This window comes from Schistocerca cancellata, chromosome 6 (genome assembly GCF_023864275.1).
Source record: "Schistocerca cancellata isolate TAMUIC-IGC-003103 chromosome 6, iqSchCanc2.1, whole genome shotgun sequence".
Lineage (NCBI taxonomy): Eukaryota > Metazoa > Arthropoda > Insecta > Orthoptera > Acrididae > Schistocerca > Schistocerca cancellata.
The window spans coordinates 506,552,054-506,574,743 of record NC_064631.1 but is presented as its reverse complement, the minus strand read 5'-3'; the positions used below and the strand labels follow the sequence as shown (position 1 = coordinate 506,574,743).

Sequence of the window (22,690 nt, the reverse complement as noted above, 5' to 3'; positions counted from 1 at the left end):
TTGTTATGTCCACATAAAATGCTGTACAGAAAAGGCAGCAAAGTTCATATATGACATGATTGCTTTCATAAGAAGCCCTGCTCCTGATGAGATAGTATAATACTATGACAAAACTGGAGTTGAGTGTGCTGGGTGGGTGTACCAGTTAGCTCTTGCATTTGGGTCTTCCACACAGGTACAACCTATGTGGCAAGGGTTTGGATGTGGTTGTGGATCAGGGACGTATGAGAATATGGATTGGGTAGGCAGCAAGGGGTGGGAAGGGTTGTGGGTAGGATGTTCCTTGTTTCTGGGCACAATGATAAGTAGTCAATAGCCCTGATGAAGGACATGGCTCAGGAATTCCAGCCCAAGGCAATATTTACTTGTGAGGCTGGTTCTTGGGGATGGTGGGAAGATTAGAAGTGTGTGAGCATATGATACAGGAAATCTGTCTGCCAGCATCCTCCATGCCCATGATCTTCTGAACCCTGCCTTTCTCAATATCCTTCTGACTCGAAACCCAGCACCTCATTTCTTCTACATACAACTAATTACACCATCATACATAAATATTTCTCCTTTGAGGGGATGATATACAAATAGTTCCATGGTGTGGTCCCCTCACGGCACCTTCCTATGCCAACCAATTTATGGGTCATCTAGAGGAAATCTTCCGAACTTCCCCAAACCCCAAACATCTTCTACATCTACATCTACATCTACATTTATACTCCGCAAGCCACCCGATGGTGTGTGGCAGAGGGCACTTTATGTGCCACTGTCATTACCTCCCCTTCCTGTTCCAGTCACGTATGGTTCGCGTGAAGAGTGACTGCCGGAAAGCCTCCGTGCATGCCCGAATCTCTCCAATTTTACATTCATGATCTCCTTGGGAGGTATAAGTAGGGGGAAGCAATATATTTGATACCTCATCCAGAAATGCACCCTCTCGAAACCTGGACAGCAAGCTACACCGCAATGCAGAGCACCTCTCTTGCAGAGTCTGCCACTTGAGTTTGCTAAACATCTCCGTAACGTTATCACGCTTACCAAATAACCCTGTGACGAAACGTGCTGCTCTTCTTTGGATCTTCTCTATCTCCTCTGTCAACCTGACCTGGTACGGATCCCACACTGATGAGCAATACTCAAGTATAGGTCGAATGAGTGTTTTGTAAGCCACCTCCTTTGGTGATGGACTACATTTTCTAAGGACTCTCCCAATGAATCTCAACCTGGCACCCGCCTTACCAACAATTAATTTTATATGATCATTCCACTTAAAATCATTCCATATGCATACTCCCAGATATTTTACAGAAGTAACTGCTACCAGTGTTTCTTCCGCTATCATATAATCATACAATAAAGGATCCTTCTTTCTGTGTACTCGCATTACATTACATTTGTTGATGTTAAGGGTCAGTTGCCACTCCCTGCACCAAGTGCCTATCCGCTGCAGATCTTCCTGCATTTCGCTGCAATTTTCTAATGCTGCAACTTCTCTGTATACTACAGCATCATCTGCAAAAAGCCGCATGGAACTTCCGACACTATCTACTAGGTCATTTATATATATTGTGAACAGCAATGGTCTCATAACACTCCTCTGTGGAACACCAGAGGTTACTTTAATGTCTGTAGACATCTCTCCATTGAGAACAACATGCTGTGTTCTGTTTGCTAAAAGTTCTTCAATCCAGCCACACAGCTGGTCTGATATTCTGTAGGCTCTTACTTTGTTTATCAGATGACAGTGCGGAACTGTATCAAATGCCTTCCAGAAGTCGAGGAAAATGGCATCTACCTGGGAGCCTGTATCTAATATTTTCTGGGTCTCATGAACAAATAAAGCAAGTTGGGTCTCACACGATTGCTGTTTCTGGGATCCATGTTCATTCATACAGAGTAGATTCTGGGTTTCCAGAAATGACATGATACGTGAGCAAAAAACATGTTCTAAAATTCTACAACAGATCGATGTCAGAGATATAGGCCTATAGTTTTGTCTGGTTTGGGGTCAGTGATGAGATCATGACTTGAACCCAGGGCCAACACCTGTTCCAAGTGGTCCTCATCAGCCCAATGTGCCACTTTCCTTGACATTGAGCTCCACCTCCCTGATGGCTCCATCCCTATATCTCTGTTCATATCGAATTCACTAACCATCAATAGTACTTGCATTTTGACAGCTGTCATCCCTCCCAGACTAAAAACTTACACCCTTTTATCTGGCAATCTGTGGGCAGCACACCTACAAGGACAAAAAACCCCTGCTTGCTATGCTGAAGATATCGCTAAAGCAATCCCAGACAAGCACTATCAGCCAGACCTAGTCTACAGACAGATTTCATCTGCTGTATCCTCACATTCCCCTAATTCTCCAACCAACTCTGGTAACAGCTGCAAAGGAGCACCCCCATAATCACCCAGTATCATTCCAGACCCGAAAAACTGATCATATCCTTCACCAGAGCTTTGACTATTTATCATTATGTCCAGATCTGAGGAACATTCAACGCACAATTCTTCCACTCATTCCTAAAGTGGTATTTATGCAGTATCCTGGTCCATCCCCATGAAATGCCCAGTTCCAATCCCTTGTTAACTATGTCACACCCCTGTGGAATGCTGAGTGCAAGACATTTCTGATACACCCACCCAGTAAGTTGTATTCCAGACCCATCACTGGCTTGTCATACCTCAGCAGAGGCAAGACTGTCTGTGAAATCAGCCCTATCAGCTTTGCTGAAACTTGTGCACAGTTTATGTGGGTATGATGGCCAACCAGCAGTTGACCTGAGTGAATGGCTACTGCCAAACAGTGGCCAAGAACAAAGCAACCACACAATGGTGGAACGCACTGCTGAGAACAACATGCTTGATTTCATATGCTGCTATGTATATGGAAGTTGTCTTTGCAAACGATGCTTCATTTCCATAATCCTCTTTGTAATCTCTGCTAGCTTCCTTCCCCATACACACCTCTGCCCTGCTCTAAGACCTAACTTTACTCATCTAGCACTCACAGCTTCTTCCATGAAGCTTCCTCTTCCTCTGTTCTGTCATCCTGTCACAACACGCTCCTCCATGTAATCAAAAGGTCATCATCATTATGAGCTCCTTGAACTCACCAGGGCCAGTATCAATGTGGCATTCATATCCCATGCACTTGCTGCCTCCCTCCCAGCCATCACAGCCGCCAGACATATTTTCTGAACTTTGCCTCTTGGACGCTACCTCGACAGATTTTCTGCTGTAGCTGATTCTCTCTAACCAGCATTCCATATGAGCAAACTATTTGTGACTTTGCCTGATGTTGCTCACACCTTAGATAATATGCATAGCTCAGTTTAAAACAATAGCTCAATAATTTCATAGAGTTGAGTTACACATTTCTGCTTTCATGCCCATCAGCTGATTCACTGCAAATAATAGCCTAGAGCTGTGATCCTGCAGTCAAATAGTCTATTTATGACTGGAATGGTGAATTAATAAAATAAACAAATATAATCAAACAAAAGGTAAATGAATACTTATTAAAAAGGGTTCTATTCTAAAATCTGTAAATGATGTAGACAACATCAGAGAATTGTGTAGAATAATGTTTATTCAAGAAAGTAAATCTCAAACAAACAGAAACTGGCCATGTGATAACCAGTTATAATACAGACTGAAAGATAACCTTATAAAATCTAATAAAGCTGCACTGGGAGTATTATGAGAATGGTAGCAGAATCCCCAAGCTAAATAGTCATCCAAAATGAGCGAAAAGCTAAGTTCCATTCCATGAGAGCAATACAAGAAATATTCACCAGTTCAAAATAATTTGGAGTTCAGCATGACATTTTATACTGGCCACATGAGAAATAATGAGTAGGAACTCATATTCTGTCTATTCTCAATTCCTTAATGTGAGTGGAAATGTTGAAGTTCTGCACTGGAGTACATTCAGGCCTTGTGAAAGTTAGAGTCCCTTCGAAAGCTGATTCATTTCAGAGGTCATTCACCACCCAGAATCAATCACCTACATGATCAAACAACCCTTGTTACCACAGACAGGTCTGCCTTTCTCCAGATCTCAATGTAAAGTGTCAAGAATTGTTACCTTGATCCCCCCCGCTAAAATGCGTCTGCCGCTGCTTGACTCCAGTAGTGTTCCATCACTGCCTGCTTTCCCCACAGGCTGATGGCTGTCCCTGTCATAATAAATCATTCTTGTGTTGTACAGACATGCGTTTGACTCAGCTTGACCACTTTCCGCACTCAACTAATACATTGTAGCGATATTTAAATAAAGAATAGTTACAACTATTCTGTCACACCAGACTATTTAAAACATGCATAAATAAAGGTTTCTTTACAAATAAAGAAGCCAGAATTCTTGCACAAGTGTGCTCACAGTAAATGACAACAAACTGTGTTAAAAATAATTATTTATATCTGCTTGATAGAAGTGTATAGTGAATACTTGTGTCAGGGAACATGGTATGTGGCTGACCACTTCTAAATTACACTGGTTTTTCATATTGACTGTAATTACATAGAATAGAGTTATTGGCAACAATAATAACATATTCCTTAAAAAACTACATAAGAACAACAAGATATGAGGTATTCATCTGGTTTGCAGTTGCTGTGTTAATATAGAGGACAGGATGATCTCACAAACATATACATAATGAAAAAGATATAAAAATATGCAAAAATCAATAAAAATAGTTACAGATACACAACTTTCAGTGATAATAGCTACAGTGCAGTGCTATCATCATAAAGATGATACGTTGAGTTGTAGACAGGCACAAAGAAAAGACTGTGACACATTTAGCTTTTGACCAGAGCCTTCTTCAGAAAGGAAAACACATTTACACAAGCAAACACACCTCATACACCCATGACCACTATCTCTGGCCATTCTGGTCAGAATGCAATGGTTGTGTGTCAGACACAAGCAGAAATCTGAGGTGGGGTAGGGAAGGGGGAGTGATAAGATGATACAGGAGGTAGGAGAGGAGACAGAGCTGCCTGTCGGAGTATGAAGGTCTAGATGGCTGCTGGACAATGCTGCTAGGAGCAGTGTTGAGAGGCTTAGGGGGAGGGTTAGGGAGAGGGGAAACAGACAGTAGAAAAGAGAGGGGCCTTAGCAGACATTGGAGCACAGTGAGGGTGAGGGAGTGTGAACTGAAATGAGGTGCAGGACAGAAGTGATGGAAACTGTTGGGTGGAGGGTTTGGGATTGTAGGTTACTGTAGGGTGAGGCCAAGATAATTTCAGGAGGAAAGAATTTGTAAGGGAAACTCCCATCTGCGCAGTTCAGAAAATTCGGTGGCGTAGGGAAGGATCCAGGTGGCCATGGTTGTGAAGCAGCCATTGAAACCCAGCATTTTATGTTCAGCTGCATGTTGTGCCACAGGTTGGTCTACTATGCCCTTGGCCACAATCTGATAGTGGACATTCATCTTAGTGGACAGCTGCTTGGTAGTCAATGATTGCAGCAGTGCTGGTATATGACATGGCTACTTTCACATGTGGCCCAGACTCTGATGGGGTAGGATAAGCTTGCAACAGGACTGGAATAGGAAGTGCTGGGTGGATGGATTGGGCAGGTCTTGCTTCAGGTCTTTCACAGGAAATCTGTTTGCAGACTAGATCTGTGGGATAGTATCTATCTCTCTGTGAAGGCCTTCGTGAGACCTTCAGTACTGGGTAAGGGAGTTCTTGTCACTGTAGATACACCATCCCCAGGTGGACAGGCCATACAGAGGACCTTTTGGCATGGAAGGGATGGAAACTATTGAAATGCAGGTACAGTTGGTGGTTGGTGGCTTGGAGATTTCTGTTACCCATCCAAAACCCCACAACACCCTAGACCATCCCTAGGTCACTCTCAATCCCAGCCCCTTGCCAAAAGGATCATATCCCTGGAAGTTGCTATTGCAGTCCTGTCACAGGCTTATCCTACTGCATTAGAGGCCAGGCTATCTGTGAAGGTAGACACATCATATGCCAGTGCTGTTGAAATCGTTGCACAGCTTTTTTATTGGTATGACTACCAGCCATCGTCTGCCAGGAAGAATGACCACTTCCAAACTGTGACCAAGAGCAAAGTGGACCACCCTGAGGCATAACATGCAGTTGAACATAACATGCTTGATATCAATGGCTTCTTCACAACCAGGGCCATATGGATCCTCCCCTCCATTATTGGAACTGTGCAGATGGGTTGAAGGATACTGGTAATCCTGTGAAATTCTTGATGCCAAATGTAACATGTGGCATTTAAATACTTAGTTTAGATTTAAATATATTATCATTATTGTGGTCTACAGTCTGAAGACTGCTTTGATACAGGTCTCAACACTAGTCAAACGTGTACAAGTTTCTTCATCTTTGCATAATTATGGCAACCTACATCTATTTTAACCATCTCATCGCATCCAAGTCTTGATCTGTCTTGATCCCTCTCCCCCAAATATTCCTCTGAGCTTTTTTCTCCTAAATTTGATTCAATTTATCTTCATAGGTATTCATTCTAACTTTCTAATTTTCAGCATTTTTCTGTATTATTACATCTTGTATTCTCTTACTGCCTGTTATGTTCACATTCCACATTTCACTTCCACATAAGGCTACATTCCAGACAGACGTTTCCAGAAAATACTTGCTAATACTTAAAGTTATATTAGATGTTAATATATTTCTTTTTTATTGGAAAAGTTTTTCTTCCTATTGCTAGCATAAATTTGATGTCCACTTTACTTCTGACATTACCAGTTATTTTTCTGGTCATTTAACAAAATTGCTCTACTGTTTTTAGTGTTTTGTTTCCTAGTCTACTTTCCTCAGCATTGTCTGGCTAATCTGACTACATCACGTTGCCCTTGTTTTACTACTATTTGTGTTCATCTTGTAACCTCTCTCTGAGACTCTGTTCATTCTGTTCAACTGATATTCCAGGTCATTTGCCATCATTACCAGAATTACAATATAATTGGCAGTCCTAATAGTTTTTATTTCTTTTCCCTGAACTCTTAATTCCTTTCTCAGATCTCTCCTTTGTTCCTTTTACTGCTTCTTAGGCACAGATTGAATAACATGGGGAACACGCTACATCTCTGTTTCACTCCAGTTTCAAATATTAAAAACTGTATTGTATCTGCTTTCAGTGTTTTATATTTGTCATTACTACAGGTCTAAAAGAAATCACTACAAAGGGGACATTACAGATACCATTACCAGTAGTGTTGAAAAATATCACTCCAGTTATCAGAAATACAGAAACAGAACATCATTAGAATTTGTAGTGTTGTCCCATTTTTGCTGCATATGTATCCTGGTAAGTTGTGCAGAGCTATACTCAAGAGCTAAAATGTAAAATTATTTCTGCCTTCCCCTACCCCCAAATACATTTTAGTGTCACTCCAACTTTTAATGAGCCATAGACACTTCTGTTTTTAATAGTAAAATAGCTCCTCTAATAGTGCGCTCTTCAGACTAACTGAGACTTCTCCATTGAATCATTCTGGTGGAAAATATATGTATGATGCTGCATCACACCTACACTAATGTACCTTCAAATGCATATCCCAATATGTCACAGAGCTCATTCAGTTAGGTGTCTGGAGATTTTTGGCCACACAATGTAAATTACCAGTTTATCAAATTACATCTTCTTTGGAAGTAGAAAAAATAACTCTTTCATATGATCAGCCTGTGAATAGGTGTCCTTTTCTGGCTGGAATGTTATGTGCTGCTTTTCTGATCATAGTCCCATTCACATGGGCAAGCAACTGAAATGCATCCCTTGTAAACATAGACTGTAGTTTTCTAAAACCTCCACCTTAAAGGGACGCCAGTTGTTTCTCCTTTTTAATGTTTAGCACTGGAATAAGATTCAGGGAAGAGGGGATGGGTTTGAGGAGGGGAGCAGCATCAAAGGATATGTTATGTTTGTGGGAGAATGATCACCAGCTGCACTGGGTGTGAGAGTATGTTAACAAACCAATTTTATATAACCTTCTGTTAGCAATGCAATGCAAATAATTTCTGTCAACAATGTTATGGAACAGGTTTGTAACACTTAAAGAAAACTAATGTGTCAGTTGGAGATATGTAATATATGGATTGATACTGCAGAATTACAATAAATTTAGTCTACAAAAGTTAAAAAATATGCACAATTTTATTCCAGTGACCTACACTGCTCGACAACTTGCAAGGAACAGAGATATTGTTGGGCAGAAATAATCACAAGCAATGATGGATGACATGAAACAGCACATACATAATAGAGGTGGAGTGATACACACTCCTGGAAATTGAAATAAGAACACCGTGAATTCATTGTCCCAGGAAGGGGAAACTTTATTGACACATTCCTGGGGTCAGATACATCACATGATCACAGTGACAGAACCACAGGCACATAGACACAGGCAACAGAGCATGCACAATGTCGGCACTAGTACAGTGTATATCCACCTTTCGCAGCAATGCAGGCTGCTATTCTCCCATGGAGACGATCGTAGAGATGCTGGATGTAGTCCTGTGGAACGGCTTGCCATGCCATTTCCACCAGGCACCTCAGTTGGACCAGCGTTCGTGCTGGACGTGCAGACCGCATGAGATGACGCTTCATCCAGTCCCAAACATGCTCAATGGGGGACAGATCCGGAGATCTTGCTGGCCAGGGTAGTTGACTTACACCTTCTAGAGCACGTTGGGTGGCACGGGATACATGCGGACGTGCATTGTCCTGTTGGAACAGCAAGTTCCCTTGCCGGTCTAGGAATGGTAGAACGATGGGTTCGATGACGGTTTGGATGTACCGTGCACTATTCAGTGTCCCCTCGACGATCACCAGTGGTGTACGGCCAGTGTAGGAGATCGCTCCCCACACCATGATGCCGGGTGTTAGCCCTGTGTGCCTCGGTCGTATGCAGTCCTGATTGTGGCGCTCACCTGCACGGCGCCAAACACGCATACGACCATCATTGGCACCAAGGCAGAAGCGACTCTCATCGCTGAAGGCGACACGTCTCCATTCGTCCCTCCATTCACACCTGTCGCGACACCACTGGAGGCGGGCTGCACGATGTTGGGGCGTGAGCGGAAGACGGCCTAACGGTGTGCGGGACCGTAGCCCAGCTTCATGGAGACGGTTGCGAATGGTCCTCGCCGATACCCCAGGAGCAACAGTGTCCCTAATTTCCCTAATTTGCTGGGAAGTGGCGGTGCGGTCCCCTACGGCACTGCGTAGGATCCTATGGTCTTGGCGTGCATCCGTGCGTCGCTGCGGTCCGGTCCCAGGTCGACGGGCACGTGCACCTTCCGCCGACCACTGGCGACAACATCGATGTACTGTGGAGACCTCACACCCCACTTGTTGAGCAATTCGGCGGTACGTCCACCCGGCCTCCCGCATGCCCACTATACGCCCTCGCTCAAAGTCCGTCAACTGCACATACGGTTCACGTCCACGCTGTCGCGGCATGCTACTAGTGTTAAAGACTGCGATGGAGCTCCGTATGCCACGGCAAACTGGCTGACACTGACGGCGGCGGTGCACAAATGCTGCGCAGCTAGTACCATTCGACGGCCAACACCGCGGTTCCTGGTGTGTCCGCTGTGCCGTGCGTGTGATCATTGCTTGTACAGCCCTCTCGCAGTGTCCGGAGCAAGTATGGTGGGTCTGACACACCAGTGTCAATGTGTTCTTTTTTCCATTTCCAGGAGTGTATGTATAATAAAATATGGTGCGGTAAAGATTTCACCATATGAGAATGCAGGGCAACAGACATAAATAACATTCATGTTTGACACAGGCCAGACTCTTGACATAAAGTTTGGTATCACCTCTCAGTAAGGAATACAATATCTACCTGTTACTCATGCTAGTTATGAAACAGTAGAGGTCTCCTTGGGAGATGTTGTCCCATTCCTTTCTCAAGGCGGTTTTTAGTTCTTGCATGGTTCAGGGTGGGGTGTGTGATGAGAAACACATCTGTCAAGAGCATCCCATGCATGCTCTACAGGTTTAGGTCCAGAAAGTAAGCAGGCCATTCCATGTGTTCAAATCTTCACTTTCCATGGTGTCAAACACTTCCATCATTCCCATGTGGTTGGCCACTGTCATCTGCAATCAGAAAATTGGGACCTGTCGCACCCCTAAACAGATGGACGTGTTCCAGAATACTGTCCCTGTAGTGCCGCTGTCCTTTAATTGTACCTTGCCCAAATATATACAGCAGTTATCGGCCATTATGCATAATGCCTGCCAACACCACGATGCCTAGGCCATACCGGTGAAGTTCATGAACATTCTGTGATGTGTAATGTGTTCCATTCTTTCTCCACACTAAGTGGTGGGCAGCATCACTTTCCACAGTGAAGTGAGATTTGTCAGAGAATGTCACTCTGTGCCACTGCTGCTGACCTCAGCCAATAAGCTCCCTAAAAATAAAACCAATAAACTCTTTCATGACAAAAGTGTGGCCGAAGTGGGATGCATTTAACAAGCTTCTGAGCAAACAAACAAGCCTGATTTAATTGCCACTAAATGGTAATGGTAGAGACACATGTACAAATAGTGGTTGCAAGGTCTGCAGTGATCTGACTAGGAGTGAGATGTCTGTTACTTTGCTCATCCATGATCATAAGCACTCAAATGACATCTTGCAGAAATGTTGCCATACCACACAGAATTTTCCTCTGAGAAGTTCCACAACAACCTTTGGCAAACCCTATACTGGATGAACTGTCAAATGCAAATGGAGTGTTTGTGCACAGGCTTCACTGCAGTTAACATGTCCTGCCCTCTACATTTGCTTTTACTACCATTGGTCAGGTGTTCTATAGCGGTTGTTGGTTGTTCCGTAGCAACCGGCAGTTGTTCCTTAGCAAAGTTCAGTTATTCTGTAGCAATTGTCAAGCAGTACATTATTTCCAGTGCTGCACAGTCACATGCACACAATTATAAACAGTATTATTACCTTCAATTCAAAACTGCTAATGGTTAACTTTCTCACAGAGAATCAGGCTGTGTGGCTGCAGGGCTCGCAGTATGTGCTACGTGGATAAACCAGCAATGGAAAATACAGACCAATAGGATGAAGGAGAATAGGGAGGCCCAAACGAAAGGGAACGACTTAGACTTATCTCTACAGGTAGGCATAGCAGGCAAAGCCTAAAACATGAAGAAAATTAAAGAAGAGGAAGATGGTGATGATGATGATGATCATTATCATCATCATCATCATCATCATGAGTGCTGTACCTGGGTAGCAGGGGTTCTGGTCGCAGGTGACGCCAGGCTTGCAGGAGCGTCCATCACCGACGTAGCCAGAGGGGCAGCGACCGCAGCGCACGCCCTCCTCCGTGTCGTAGCACTGCACGCCCGGAAAGCACGCCTGTGGGTTGCTCGCGCATGTCTCCCGCAGCTTGGCCGCTGCCAGCAGTACACAACACACTGTCTGTCAGCTTTCTAACACTCTACTAAAGTTACAAAATCTCTCACAACATTACTGCGTAGTTAATAGTAATTTTACAAAACTTGTATTTCCACTGCCTTGTAATCAGTATATATGATGAAATACAGCATAGATTATCAGTGGCCTTAAATACACCAGAATATCACCATCTCGTGGAGATAAGTTGGAAATTTGAAGTTTTGCAAGCAACATCAATTTGAATAAAACTCTTGACTTTTGACATGTATATCAACATCATCATCTGCATACATTAAACTAAATCTACATCTGCATTGCAATAAATAGTGCCAGTGTGGAACTGTTATAATGAGTGAAAATATGTGTTCTATCATGGTCTTCAGACAGACATGATTACGAGTGTTAATTAGGAGATTGAATCATTCTACATCTATACTCTGCAAGCCACCTTGTGGTACAAGAAGGAAGGTACATTGTCTGACACTGTCTCTTCTCCACTTTCTTGATCCAATCCTGATTGGTGTCCTGGAAGCAAGATTGTTGGTAAACCTGCGTGTGAACTCAAATCTCTCTCATTTTACCACCATGGTATTTTTGTGAGTTGTACATAGAAAGAATAAACTGACTTTTCTAGGATGGTATGTTGTCAGAATTTAAACAGCAAACAACATGGTGGATCAAAACTACTCTCTTGCAATATGTGCCACTGGAGTTGAATAAGCACCTCCGTGACACTTTTGCACCTACTAGACAAATCTGTGATGAAACGTGCTGGTCTTCTTTGGATCCTCTCTATTTTCTCTATCAATACAGTCTGCCAAGGATCCCAGAATGACAAGCAATCCTCAACTAATGGTCGAACGAATGTTTTGTGAAGTACCTCCTTCGTTAGTGGGCTACAGTTCCTCATGATTCTTCCAGTGAAGCTCAGTCTCGCATCTGCCAATCCTACAATTAGTTTTTAGGGTCGTTTTACTTTAAATCGATCTGTATGCATATTCATAGATATTTAGTGAATGAGACTACTGGCTATGACTATTTGGAAGCTGTGTACTTGCACAAAAATTGGTTTTTCCACCTGTTTACGTGCAGTACGTACATTACGTTTGTGTATTTTGAGAGTCAACAGGCAATCCCTGCACAAAGCGTCCATCCTTTGCTGGTCTTTGTTACGTCTCTTAGTAAAGGGCATATTATGTGATAAAGAGAAAACATTGTGTATCATATTTTGTTATTGTATAAAATTATGTATTTTTTTTATTATTTATTTTAGATAATATCTGTGTCGGCGAGTAATGAAACCGCCACAGACGATAAATATCAAACAAAGATGAGAATATGTGACTAGTATAAATAATACATAACGAACATTAATTTCTCTGTCTTCTTCTTGGAGTTACGTGAGAAGGATAGCCTGTGACGTGATATTGTATGCTAGCGTAGCATTCTTTTGTCATGTTTGTAAGGGACGCCATTAGGCAAGATTGTTAAAAAGGTGTGTACTACTCAAATTGTTTAAATGTTTGAATAGAGTTATTTAGTGAAACCTTGCATTATGATTCATGTTAAGCTTGCCTGGTATTTTATCCCGTCCCTTTAAGACATTTTCAGTTGTTTAAATATTATTCGTGGTGCAGAGCGGCGCTACGAACGAGCGAGCTGCTGACGCGGTTCATTTAAATTGCAGTACGTGAAACCTATCATACGGCAAGGAAGCGGTCAGGTAATAGTGAAGTGAAAAATTATTTCTTTCAGCTTTCGAAGTTGCAGAGCAGAGCAGCAGATTTTATGATGTGTTTTACAGGCTGACGCGGGCTGTTGATAATATAGTACTAATAGTGAAAAGAGATAATTTATTTTCATCACATGAAAGAAATCTTGCTGTGCGTATTTCTGGTCTGGCAACCTTATAGTAAAAACATCATTTTTCTCCGATAATAGTCTCATGTTCTCGGGTTAGCCGTGATACTTATTGTTGTCTTACTATTAACAAAAATCCACTGCAAAATTATGATGTTGAATAATCATTGCGTACTATAACTGCTTTAATAGAAAGCCAGATACAGAACAATAGGAACATAATACATTTTCTTTTGTTGAAAATTAGTGAACCAAAGAAAGGCATAGCACAGCACCGCTAAAAGGTATTTCGAGTCTCGTTTCGTAGTAACATATCTCATTTAATATATGAGTTGTTACGCGAATAATAATAATAATAAAAAATAATAAAATAAAATAAAATAAATATAAAAAGGTAGGCCAGAGAAGTGAAACTGTCGCCCAAAAACGCGGGGGCCGAATTTGCAGTGGCCACGAAAATAATAACTGTTTTATGTGTTTTCTTTCATTGTCTATTGTTATATACATCTATGTATTTGGTGATAAGTGTATGTATGTGTATCATGATTAATGCCATGTATTAATGAATGTACAAAAACTCTTTCATGAAAAAAAAACGCACCACTGCAAGCGAGTCAGAGGAAACGATCCTGATAGTACTGAGAAACTGTAACGACTACATAATCCGGGGGCAGCCGAACCCCGAAATCAGATAAACTAAAGGTAAGACTACAGTGTAGTTGTCCTGTTTGTAGAAGCTTAACTCCAGTGAAGCGATCTCATATCGCTAGTGGTGTGCGTAGTTTGACGTTAGTGTTTATAACAGGGCAAAGTTGAGTGTAGATAGTAATTTTTAGTGTGCAGAGTATTGTAGATAAATTAACATATTTTGTGTGCAAGTGGCAAAACTGTCAGATCTTGTGTTCGAGTAGGTAATTTGTGAATATGGTTAAATTGCGTAGTCAACGTCCGAGCAATATGGATACTGAGGAACAGCCATTAGTTAGTGCAGGAAATGTAGAAACGGGTGCATTAAGCAGTACAAGTACTCTCTTTGAGAGAGAAAATGTGGGGGCTGGGGCACAGGAAGTGGTGCCACCGCCCACCAGTGCTCAAGGAGATGTAGATAAAGAAATTGCACCAACCCCAGAAAAGCAGGAACCAGAGAGAGGTAATCTGCCTGGTGGATATTCACTTCAGGCGATATTAGAGCGCGTGCTGGATTACCAGTCAAAATTCGCACAACAACAAGCTGAAAAGGATGAAAAAATTGAGATCTTTCTCGCGCAGCAAACTGAGCGAGATCGCCAGCAAGCTGAGCGGGATCGCCAGTTAACACAAAATTTCCTTGCCCAGCAAGCTGAGCGAGATCGCCAGCAAGCTGAGCGAGACCAGCAACTTGTGCAATCGTTAGAAATTATGAAAAAAGAGATTGCCTGTATGAAACAGAATTATGAGTCGATACCTAAAGCCGTGCAGGAGTTGACTGTACAGGTCAACAACCTGCAAGTAGCAAACACTAACAGGGTAGACGAGATAGGTGTCTTAGCCAACCGATTAGAAAAGCTAGAAATAGATTCCACACAGCTTGTAGAGCAGAAGTGGAACGAACAAGCGACTAACATTGAAACCGAATTCAACTCATGGCTAGAAGCGAAGGAGAGTGAGATCGACAAAAATATTAATTCTAAGGTACAAGCAGCCATGGCAGATAGAGATTCCGAATCGTTCAGTACCGCAGTAAATAGTCAGGTACAGAACGACGTGCAAACCATCAAACAAATACTCAGTGAGGATATTCCGCAGTGGCAAGTGAATATTAGTAAACGGATATCCGACTTGGAAAAGGGTTTAGCCCATAGCAGCAAACATCTTGAACATGAAACTATGTCGCTAACAGACAATGTTTTTGGCAACGCACAAACTTATACGCGACGCAACAATGGTGAATCTTTAGGCGATAATGCGAAGATCTGTAGCTTAGGTTCGGAGCACACAGCCTATGTCCCAGGAGCAAACCAGTATAGTCCAAAAATATTGGTTGAAGAAAGTTTGATAAAAAATAGGCAGTTTCAAACGTTTACTACTGAACGGAAGTCAGTACACCCAGTAGTATTTATAAAAAGCTTTAAAAATATCTTGCCTAGTGTGTGGAACGAAGCCCAGAAAATTCAATACGTCATGTCATACATTCAGGGTGATGCAGCGTTGTGGGCTACGGAAGTAGCAGACAGCTGCATGACGTATGAACAATTCGAAAGGGCGTTTTTGTCGAAATACTGGTCGCCTTGTATACAAGAGCGGCTAAGAAAAGAAGTATACAATCCCGAACCGTACTCACCCCGTCTGGGGAATCTGAGACGGTATTTCGAGAAGTATATAAACAAAACACGTTACTGGGATGAGCCTATCTCACCAAGAGACATAATAAGACTCCTAAAATCACATTTACCCATTCATATCAAAGAGAAATTAATACACGTACCAGAGAGCGACATGGAACATTTCCTGTCTTTTCTAGATTCAATAGATTTAATCCAGGAAGACGCAAAAGCAGCGTGTGATCACTCGCGGAATAATGGATCAGGGTGTAAACATGACAGAAATAATAGTGCACAAAACCACAACCATGGTAATGGTGGGGGTGGTAACAAGCGGCAAGAGCACTCGCAAAATTGTGATAATGGGAGAAGTCAGAACGGGTATGGTCAACCGTCCCATAACAAAAAGCGTCGATTTGACGACCTGTACGATTCCGGACTGCCAGGGACCAACCGCTGGAAAAATGCGCGAGGTCAGTGGCATAGCAATTACAGTGACAGTAATCGCAATTGGAATCAGAATCAGCGACCAAGCCCAGAACGGCAAGGCAATGACCGGTACGACAACAACAGACCACCACTGCAAAACGCGCCTATTGCGCAGTCGTGGCGGCCTACAAATCAAAACGTAAATATAGTAGAGGTCGCGGACAATAGTCGTCCAAGTACCTCGCAAGCAAACCATTCAACAAACTAGAATCGGCCTCGATATGCTCTCCATCGCTGGCCGAGAGGTGGAGTGAGAGCAACACGAATGACAATAATATCCCTGGAATACATAAGCTGCGATACAACGACGGTATCAGTATGGATAAAGATCTACTGACCGAACCGCATGAATGTAAGAAAGATAGCAACGAGAATGTGCAAGCCATAATAGAAGCGAAAATCAATGATGTTGCAGTGAATATAATCATCGACACAGGTGCCTCAGTGAGTGTAATGAGTACAGAGTTGTTTAAAGCGCTGGGGAAAGGACGTTGCATACCGACTTTCCCGGTTAATAATTGCAAGGTGTCTGGAGCTATAAGTGCACAGAGCCAATTAGTTAAGTACCAGGTGCAGGTGGGGATTTGTAAGGAGGGCGAAGCCATAGCGAGCTCGTTCCTCATTGTCAAAGGGTTAAAAGTGGCCTGCATTCTGGGAGTAGATTTTCTCCGTGAGAGGGACGCAGTGATCGACCTCTCCTCGGGAAAACTAAGCATAGTTAATAAAGGTAGGAGGATTGAGTTGTCTATGGTGAAATCGAAGGAGGTACTTGTGCCATGTTGCAACCGAATTAATATCAAATGTAGGAACCCCTGGGTACTACACCTCGATGATTGTTCACATGTAGCAGACCTCTATTATCCGAATTTAGAAGATAGAAATTTTGAAACAAATGTTGATGCATTTCAAACCAAAGTACAGGAATCTGAAAGTTTAAGCAACATACAAAAGCAACAGTTGACGCAGCTGCTATCGGAATATAACATGGTATTTACCGACCGACCAGGAATTATCAAGGGGTACCACTATCACATAGAGGTGATGCCCCACAAAACATACTGTCGCGCATCTTACTCCATCCCTTGGTCGAGGAGGGAAGTAGTGGCTAAAGAGATTCGGAAGATGTTAGACTGGAATAGTAAGATTATTTATTCAATGACGTATCAGATGTAAACAGTAGTAGTAATAAGACGATTTCAATTGTGTTTTAGAGTATAAGTATGTTAGCTTTAAGAAAGAATTTGTGTGTATTTAGAATTTTGAAAAAGCAAGACATAAATAAGTAAGCATAGCGTGAAAGTAGTATTAGTAAACTGAGCAATAGCAAGCAAATGGAAGACTTTGTTTACAGACAATTAGTGTCATTAAAATACTATATGCTCATCAAGCAATGAACAATCTTTTCGTAGATAAAATAATGATTAATTTCTTGAATCATTTTTCATTTGTAGTAAGTAAGTACAATTAATGATGCAATCTCATATAGTAATGTAACAGATGTAATAGTGTTAGAATTAAGGAACCCTGAGAGAGAGTCTCTACTGGCCAAAAATTGACTTTGTAGTACGAAACAATTATGTGATGTAACGTTTACTGCCAATAGTGATCTGAGAACGACACTGGAGTAGAATTCAATCAAAAACAAACCCGTTCCGTGTAACCTACGCTTTATATGTATCGATGCTTCAATTGAAGCCAGTGTATTTGGTACACGTCCTTAAGTATTAATTACGCGATACGCGAGTCAAGTCAATCAACGTGGAAACTACACTGTAGTCGTGTAGGACAGATCATTAAAAAATAATACTAGTACTAAACGAAGTATTTATTGAGCAATATGCCCAAGTCCAGCTGTCATGCACATGGTAAAATCTGTTTGCTAGATGGGTGATAACCGGGCAAGCTACACTGAAAAGGGAAAAGAAAGCCATGTACCAAAAATCACACACCTTTAAATAATTACGAAAAAGCCATATATGCCTAGTAATAGTATTAAAAGTGTGTAATGACATGGTAAACACAATGGACTCAATGTAGATGAGAGTGATTATGCTAAGAACAGTTGATATGCATTAAAAATAAACTGTGTGCATAAATAATCTAGGAAAGGACGGAATATTGTGTGTAGTAGGGACAGAAAATGACTGTTGTATCTGCACCAATATATACGTCGGTATAAGTCAAGTGTTGAGTGACTAACTGTCATAGTGCAGTGCTCAGCGAATAATAAATTTACTGTGTGTAAAACCAGTAGTTAGTGATCCGTTCGGAGTCGATCCAAACAAACATCGCTCGACGGAAACATTTAGTGTGTGTGAACCGAAACATTTTCGCGTGTTGAGAGACGCTCTGGCAGCGTATCGACCGTGAGAATAAATGAAAGTGTGTAGTACAACGTATGTGTGACGAACCCTGAATACCAGTGTCACAATGCGATTGACTTGTGAAGCCACAAGAAACCTGTTATCACGCCAAAACATCCTGTGCATACCAGCGAAACGACGGCTTACTGAACAATAAACGCTTTTAACCAAGTTGCATTTTCTTCCACAGCTAATAATCGGTATCCTTAAAGACAGTACACCGTTGTGGAATATTTGTTTCATGCATTGTGACGGGGAGCCATGCGGAGAAGCAGAGACGAGTGCTGGGCCGCCAGCCAGCCGACCGCGGGAAACCACTGCAACACGCCAACATTGGTGAATGGTTCGGCGCGGTTCGCGACGACTCGGGCGCCACCCCAGCATGCCGTCGCTGTTACGGCGAGCAGGTCGTCGACCCCAGCGGTCGTTGGCACGCCGTGTTCCAGACGACGCTACGCAACAATTGCTTCGCGCCGCCCGTTCCGTACAACATTGTTGACATTCAACTGAACTTTACCAACTACGCTGTTAATGTACTATATGAAAACGATTTATTGGACACGAAATTACGTGACAGACTTTTTTTTCTTTAATTCACTGTGTATAAACTCAAAACATTTACTTGTTCGATGATATATGTTATATGTTTTCGTCATATTAGTGAAGCAAACTGACACGAATGCCATACCATGGTAGAACATTGGTCGTGAGTAAGTGCAGAGACAATCAATTACACTACTGTAAAACTGTTTAATGATTGACTCTCAGTGTGACACAGAACACAAATGTGAAAGAGTGTAGAAGGTACATTTTTAACAAGGAGACTAAAAGTTTAACATTCTGTCATAAATAACCTTGGCTATCTGTGAACATTGAATGAATTCCAACCTTTTTTGATGAACAATCGAACTGTGTTTTAAGACAAACCAGGCGAGATGACCATGGCTCCGGCGCAGTTTTCTCAGGTTTTCTGACCGCACTTAGCCCGAATGGGGGAGCCAAAAAACTGTAATGACCCTGGGACTAGGTTTACGGTCACCTCGCAAAGTGTGAGAAAACCATAAAGAGTGTGATTAAAACTATAATGCAAAGTAGCAAACAAGTGAATAGTAAATATTCCAAATAAGGTAACAGACAATGACAAAACGGACGTTAGTGGCAGCATATTGCCGAACATTCTTAACGTTAATCAATTGCTGCCAGGGGGCAGTGTAACGTCTCTTAGTAAAGGACATATTATGTGATAAAGAGAAAACATTGTGTATCATATTTTGTTATTGTATAAAATTATGTATTTTTTATTATTTATTTTAGATAATATCTGTGTCGGCGAGTAATGAAACCGCCACAGACGATAAATATCAAACAAAGATGAGAATATGTGACTAGTATAAATAATACATAACGAACATTAATTTCTCTGTCTTCTTCTTGGAGTTACGTGAGAAGGATAGCCTGTGACGTGATATTGTATGCTAGCGTAGCATTCTTTTGTCAAGTTTGTAAGAGGGACGCCATTAGGCAAGATTGTTAAAAAGGTGTGTACTACTCAAATTGTTTAAATGTTTGAATAGAGTTATTTAGTGAAACCTTGCATTATGATTCATGTTAAGCTTGCCTGGTATTTTATCCCATCCCTTTAAGACATTTTCAGTTGTTTAAATATTATTCGTGGTGCAGAGCGGCGCTACGAACGAGCGAGCCGCTCACGCGGTTCATTTAAATTGCAGTACATGAAACCTATCATACGGCAAGGAAGCGGTCAGGTAATAGTGAAGTGAAAAATTATTTCTTTCAGCTTTCGAAGTTGCAGAGCAGAGCAGCAGATTTTATGATGTGTTTTACAGGCTGACGCGGGCTGTTGATAATATAGTACTAATAGTGAAAAGAGATAATTTATTTTCATCACATGAAAGAAATCTTGCTGTGCGTATTTCTGGTCTGGCAACCTTATAGTAAAAACATCATTTTTCTCCGATAATAGTCTCATGTTCTCGGGTTAGCCGTGATACTTATTGTTGTCTTACTATTAACAAAAATCCACTGCAAAATTATGATGTTGAATAATCATTGCGTACTATAACTGCTTTACTAGAAAGCCAGATACAGAACAATAGGAACATAATACATTTTCTTTTGTTGAAAATTAGTGATCCAAAGAAAGGCATAGCACAGCACCGCTAAAAGGTATTTCGAGTCTCGTTTCGTAGTAACATATCTCATTTAATATATGAGTTGTTACGCGAATAATGATAATAATAAAAAATAATAAAATAAAATAAAATAAATATAAAAAGGTAGGCCAGAGAAGTGAAATCTTCCTGCATTTCACTACAATCTTTTAGCGTTTAACTTCTCTATATGTAACAGTTTCATCTGCAGACACTCTCATGATGCTTCCGACATTTTCCGATGGTGATTTATGTGTATACTGAAAACAATAATCATTGTACAACACTCCCTTGGGTATGAGTGAAGTCACTACTATCACATATGATGACATCTCTCTGTTAACAATGATATCTTTGCCCTGTTAGCTACCACCACTAATACTGAAATTGCAGGTTCTCTTTATATATACGCTACGAAGCAGCACAGTCCACAGGTTTTCGAATGTAGAGGAAAGGCTGACCAATCCACGAGCTTCCCAAATTTAAACAACAGCTCAAACAGTATTTATTAGATAATTCCTTCTATTTGGTAGAAGAATATTTCAGTAGAGTTAACTGTAATTGATTTTTTCATTTACTAATTTGATGTACTATTGTGCATTACGATACTCACAATCACTGTTAACATTACTTTGTCTTTCATTTAGCTATTAAGTTCTACCATATTTTTAATGTAATTTTTTCTATACCTATTAATGTGTATGTTGTCTTATACCAAATATCCTCTTGCAAGAGGTACTTTTATGTATACCTTTTGTATTATTTGTAATAATTGTGACACGTCCTTCATCCATGTGAATGCCTCGCAGTATTGGATTTTTGGGATATAAATAAATAAATAAATAAGCAGTGTGTGCCTGGCTGTTGTGACCCGCTCCAAGACTGCAATGGCGCCACAGAGCATGACAGGCCAGCATTATTCCAAAAACTGTCATGTCCTCCTCTTTATAACCATCGAACACCGTCTATCTTATTTACTCGGAGTAAAATCCCCACTAAGTGTACCTCTGATTTCTATTTTGTGCAGTTATTCAAAACCACCTTCCACTTCCAAATATCAATAACTTCTCATGTGGACCAATGTACATGGTTCTTTGAATTATGTTTCGTACCTTTTTTCTACTCAGTGTTGCCCCACAGGCGATTTGTCTACCTACATTCGTTTTATGCGGTGTACAACAACAGTATGATTGTTTTGTCCTCCGCAAATACTGCCACATTCAGTGGGAATACTGAAGAACACACCTGGTACTCTAAGACTTACGAGATCTTGAACAGTATGTAATACACGATAAGACAAAAAGAAAGACTCACCACAAAGAATTATCCGAACAGGTCGGAAATGGGTAGATGTCACATACATGTACAGACAAACAAACAATTATGATTCAAGAAAAACTGGATGATTTATTCAAGAGAAAGAGCTTCACAAAGAAGCCAGTGAATAACGCGTTGGTCCACCTCTGGCCCTTATGGAAGCAATTATTCGGCTTGGCATTGATTGGTAGAGTTGATCTCCTGAGAGATGTCATGCTAAATTCTGTCCAATTGGCCCATTGGACTGTCAAGATCACAAGATGGTTGAAGGGCTCTCCCCATAATACTCCAAACGTTCTCATTTGGGGAGATACCCGGTGACTACCCCAAGGTAGGGTTTGGCAAGCACAAAGCCAAGCAGTAGAAACTCTCTTCATGTGCGGGCGGGCATTATCTTGCTGGAAATTAACCCTGGATGGCTTGCCATGAAGGGCAACAAAACAGGACGTAGAAAACCATTAACGTTCAACTGTCCTGTAAGGTTGTTGCAAATGACAACCATATGCTATGAAGTGAAATGGAACCCCAGATCGTCACTCCTGGTCGTCGGACCATATCTCGAGTGACAGTCAGGCTGGTGATGCAAAGCTGTCTGGGGCCTCTCCAGCCATGTCTTCATTGGTCATCAGAGCTCAGTTCGAAGCAGGACTCATCACTGAAGACAATTCTACTCTGGTTAATGAGATTCTAGGCTGAAGACGTGTCTGGAGATGCCCCACACAGTGATGGGATACCAACTTAACCGTTGCCCGCCATAA

At 41.6% G+C, this 22,690-nt stretch overlaps 1 protein-coding gene across 1 annotated transcript in view; it reads right to left on the bottom strand.

The window, feature by feature from the left end:
* The window catches only part of LOC126190740 (cartilage oligomeric matrix protein), a 428,170-nt gene that overhangs the window by 90,840 nt on the left and 314,640 nt on the right, over window positions 1–22,690 (bottom strand). Inside the window, exon 8 of the mRNA XM_049931233.1 lies at window positions 11,261–11,431. Coding sequence (XP_049787190.1) covers window positions 11,261–11,431 — 171 coding nt within the window. The remainder of the gene's footprint in view (window positions 1–11,260; window positions 11,432–22,690) is intronic.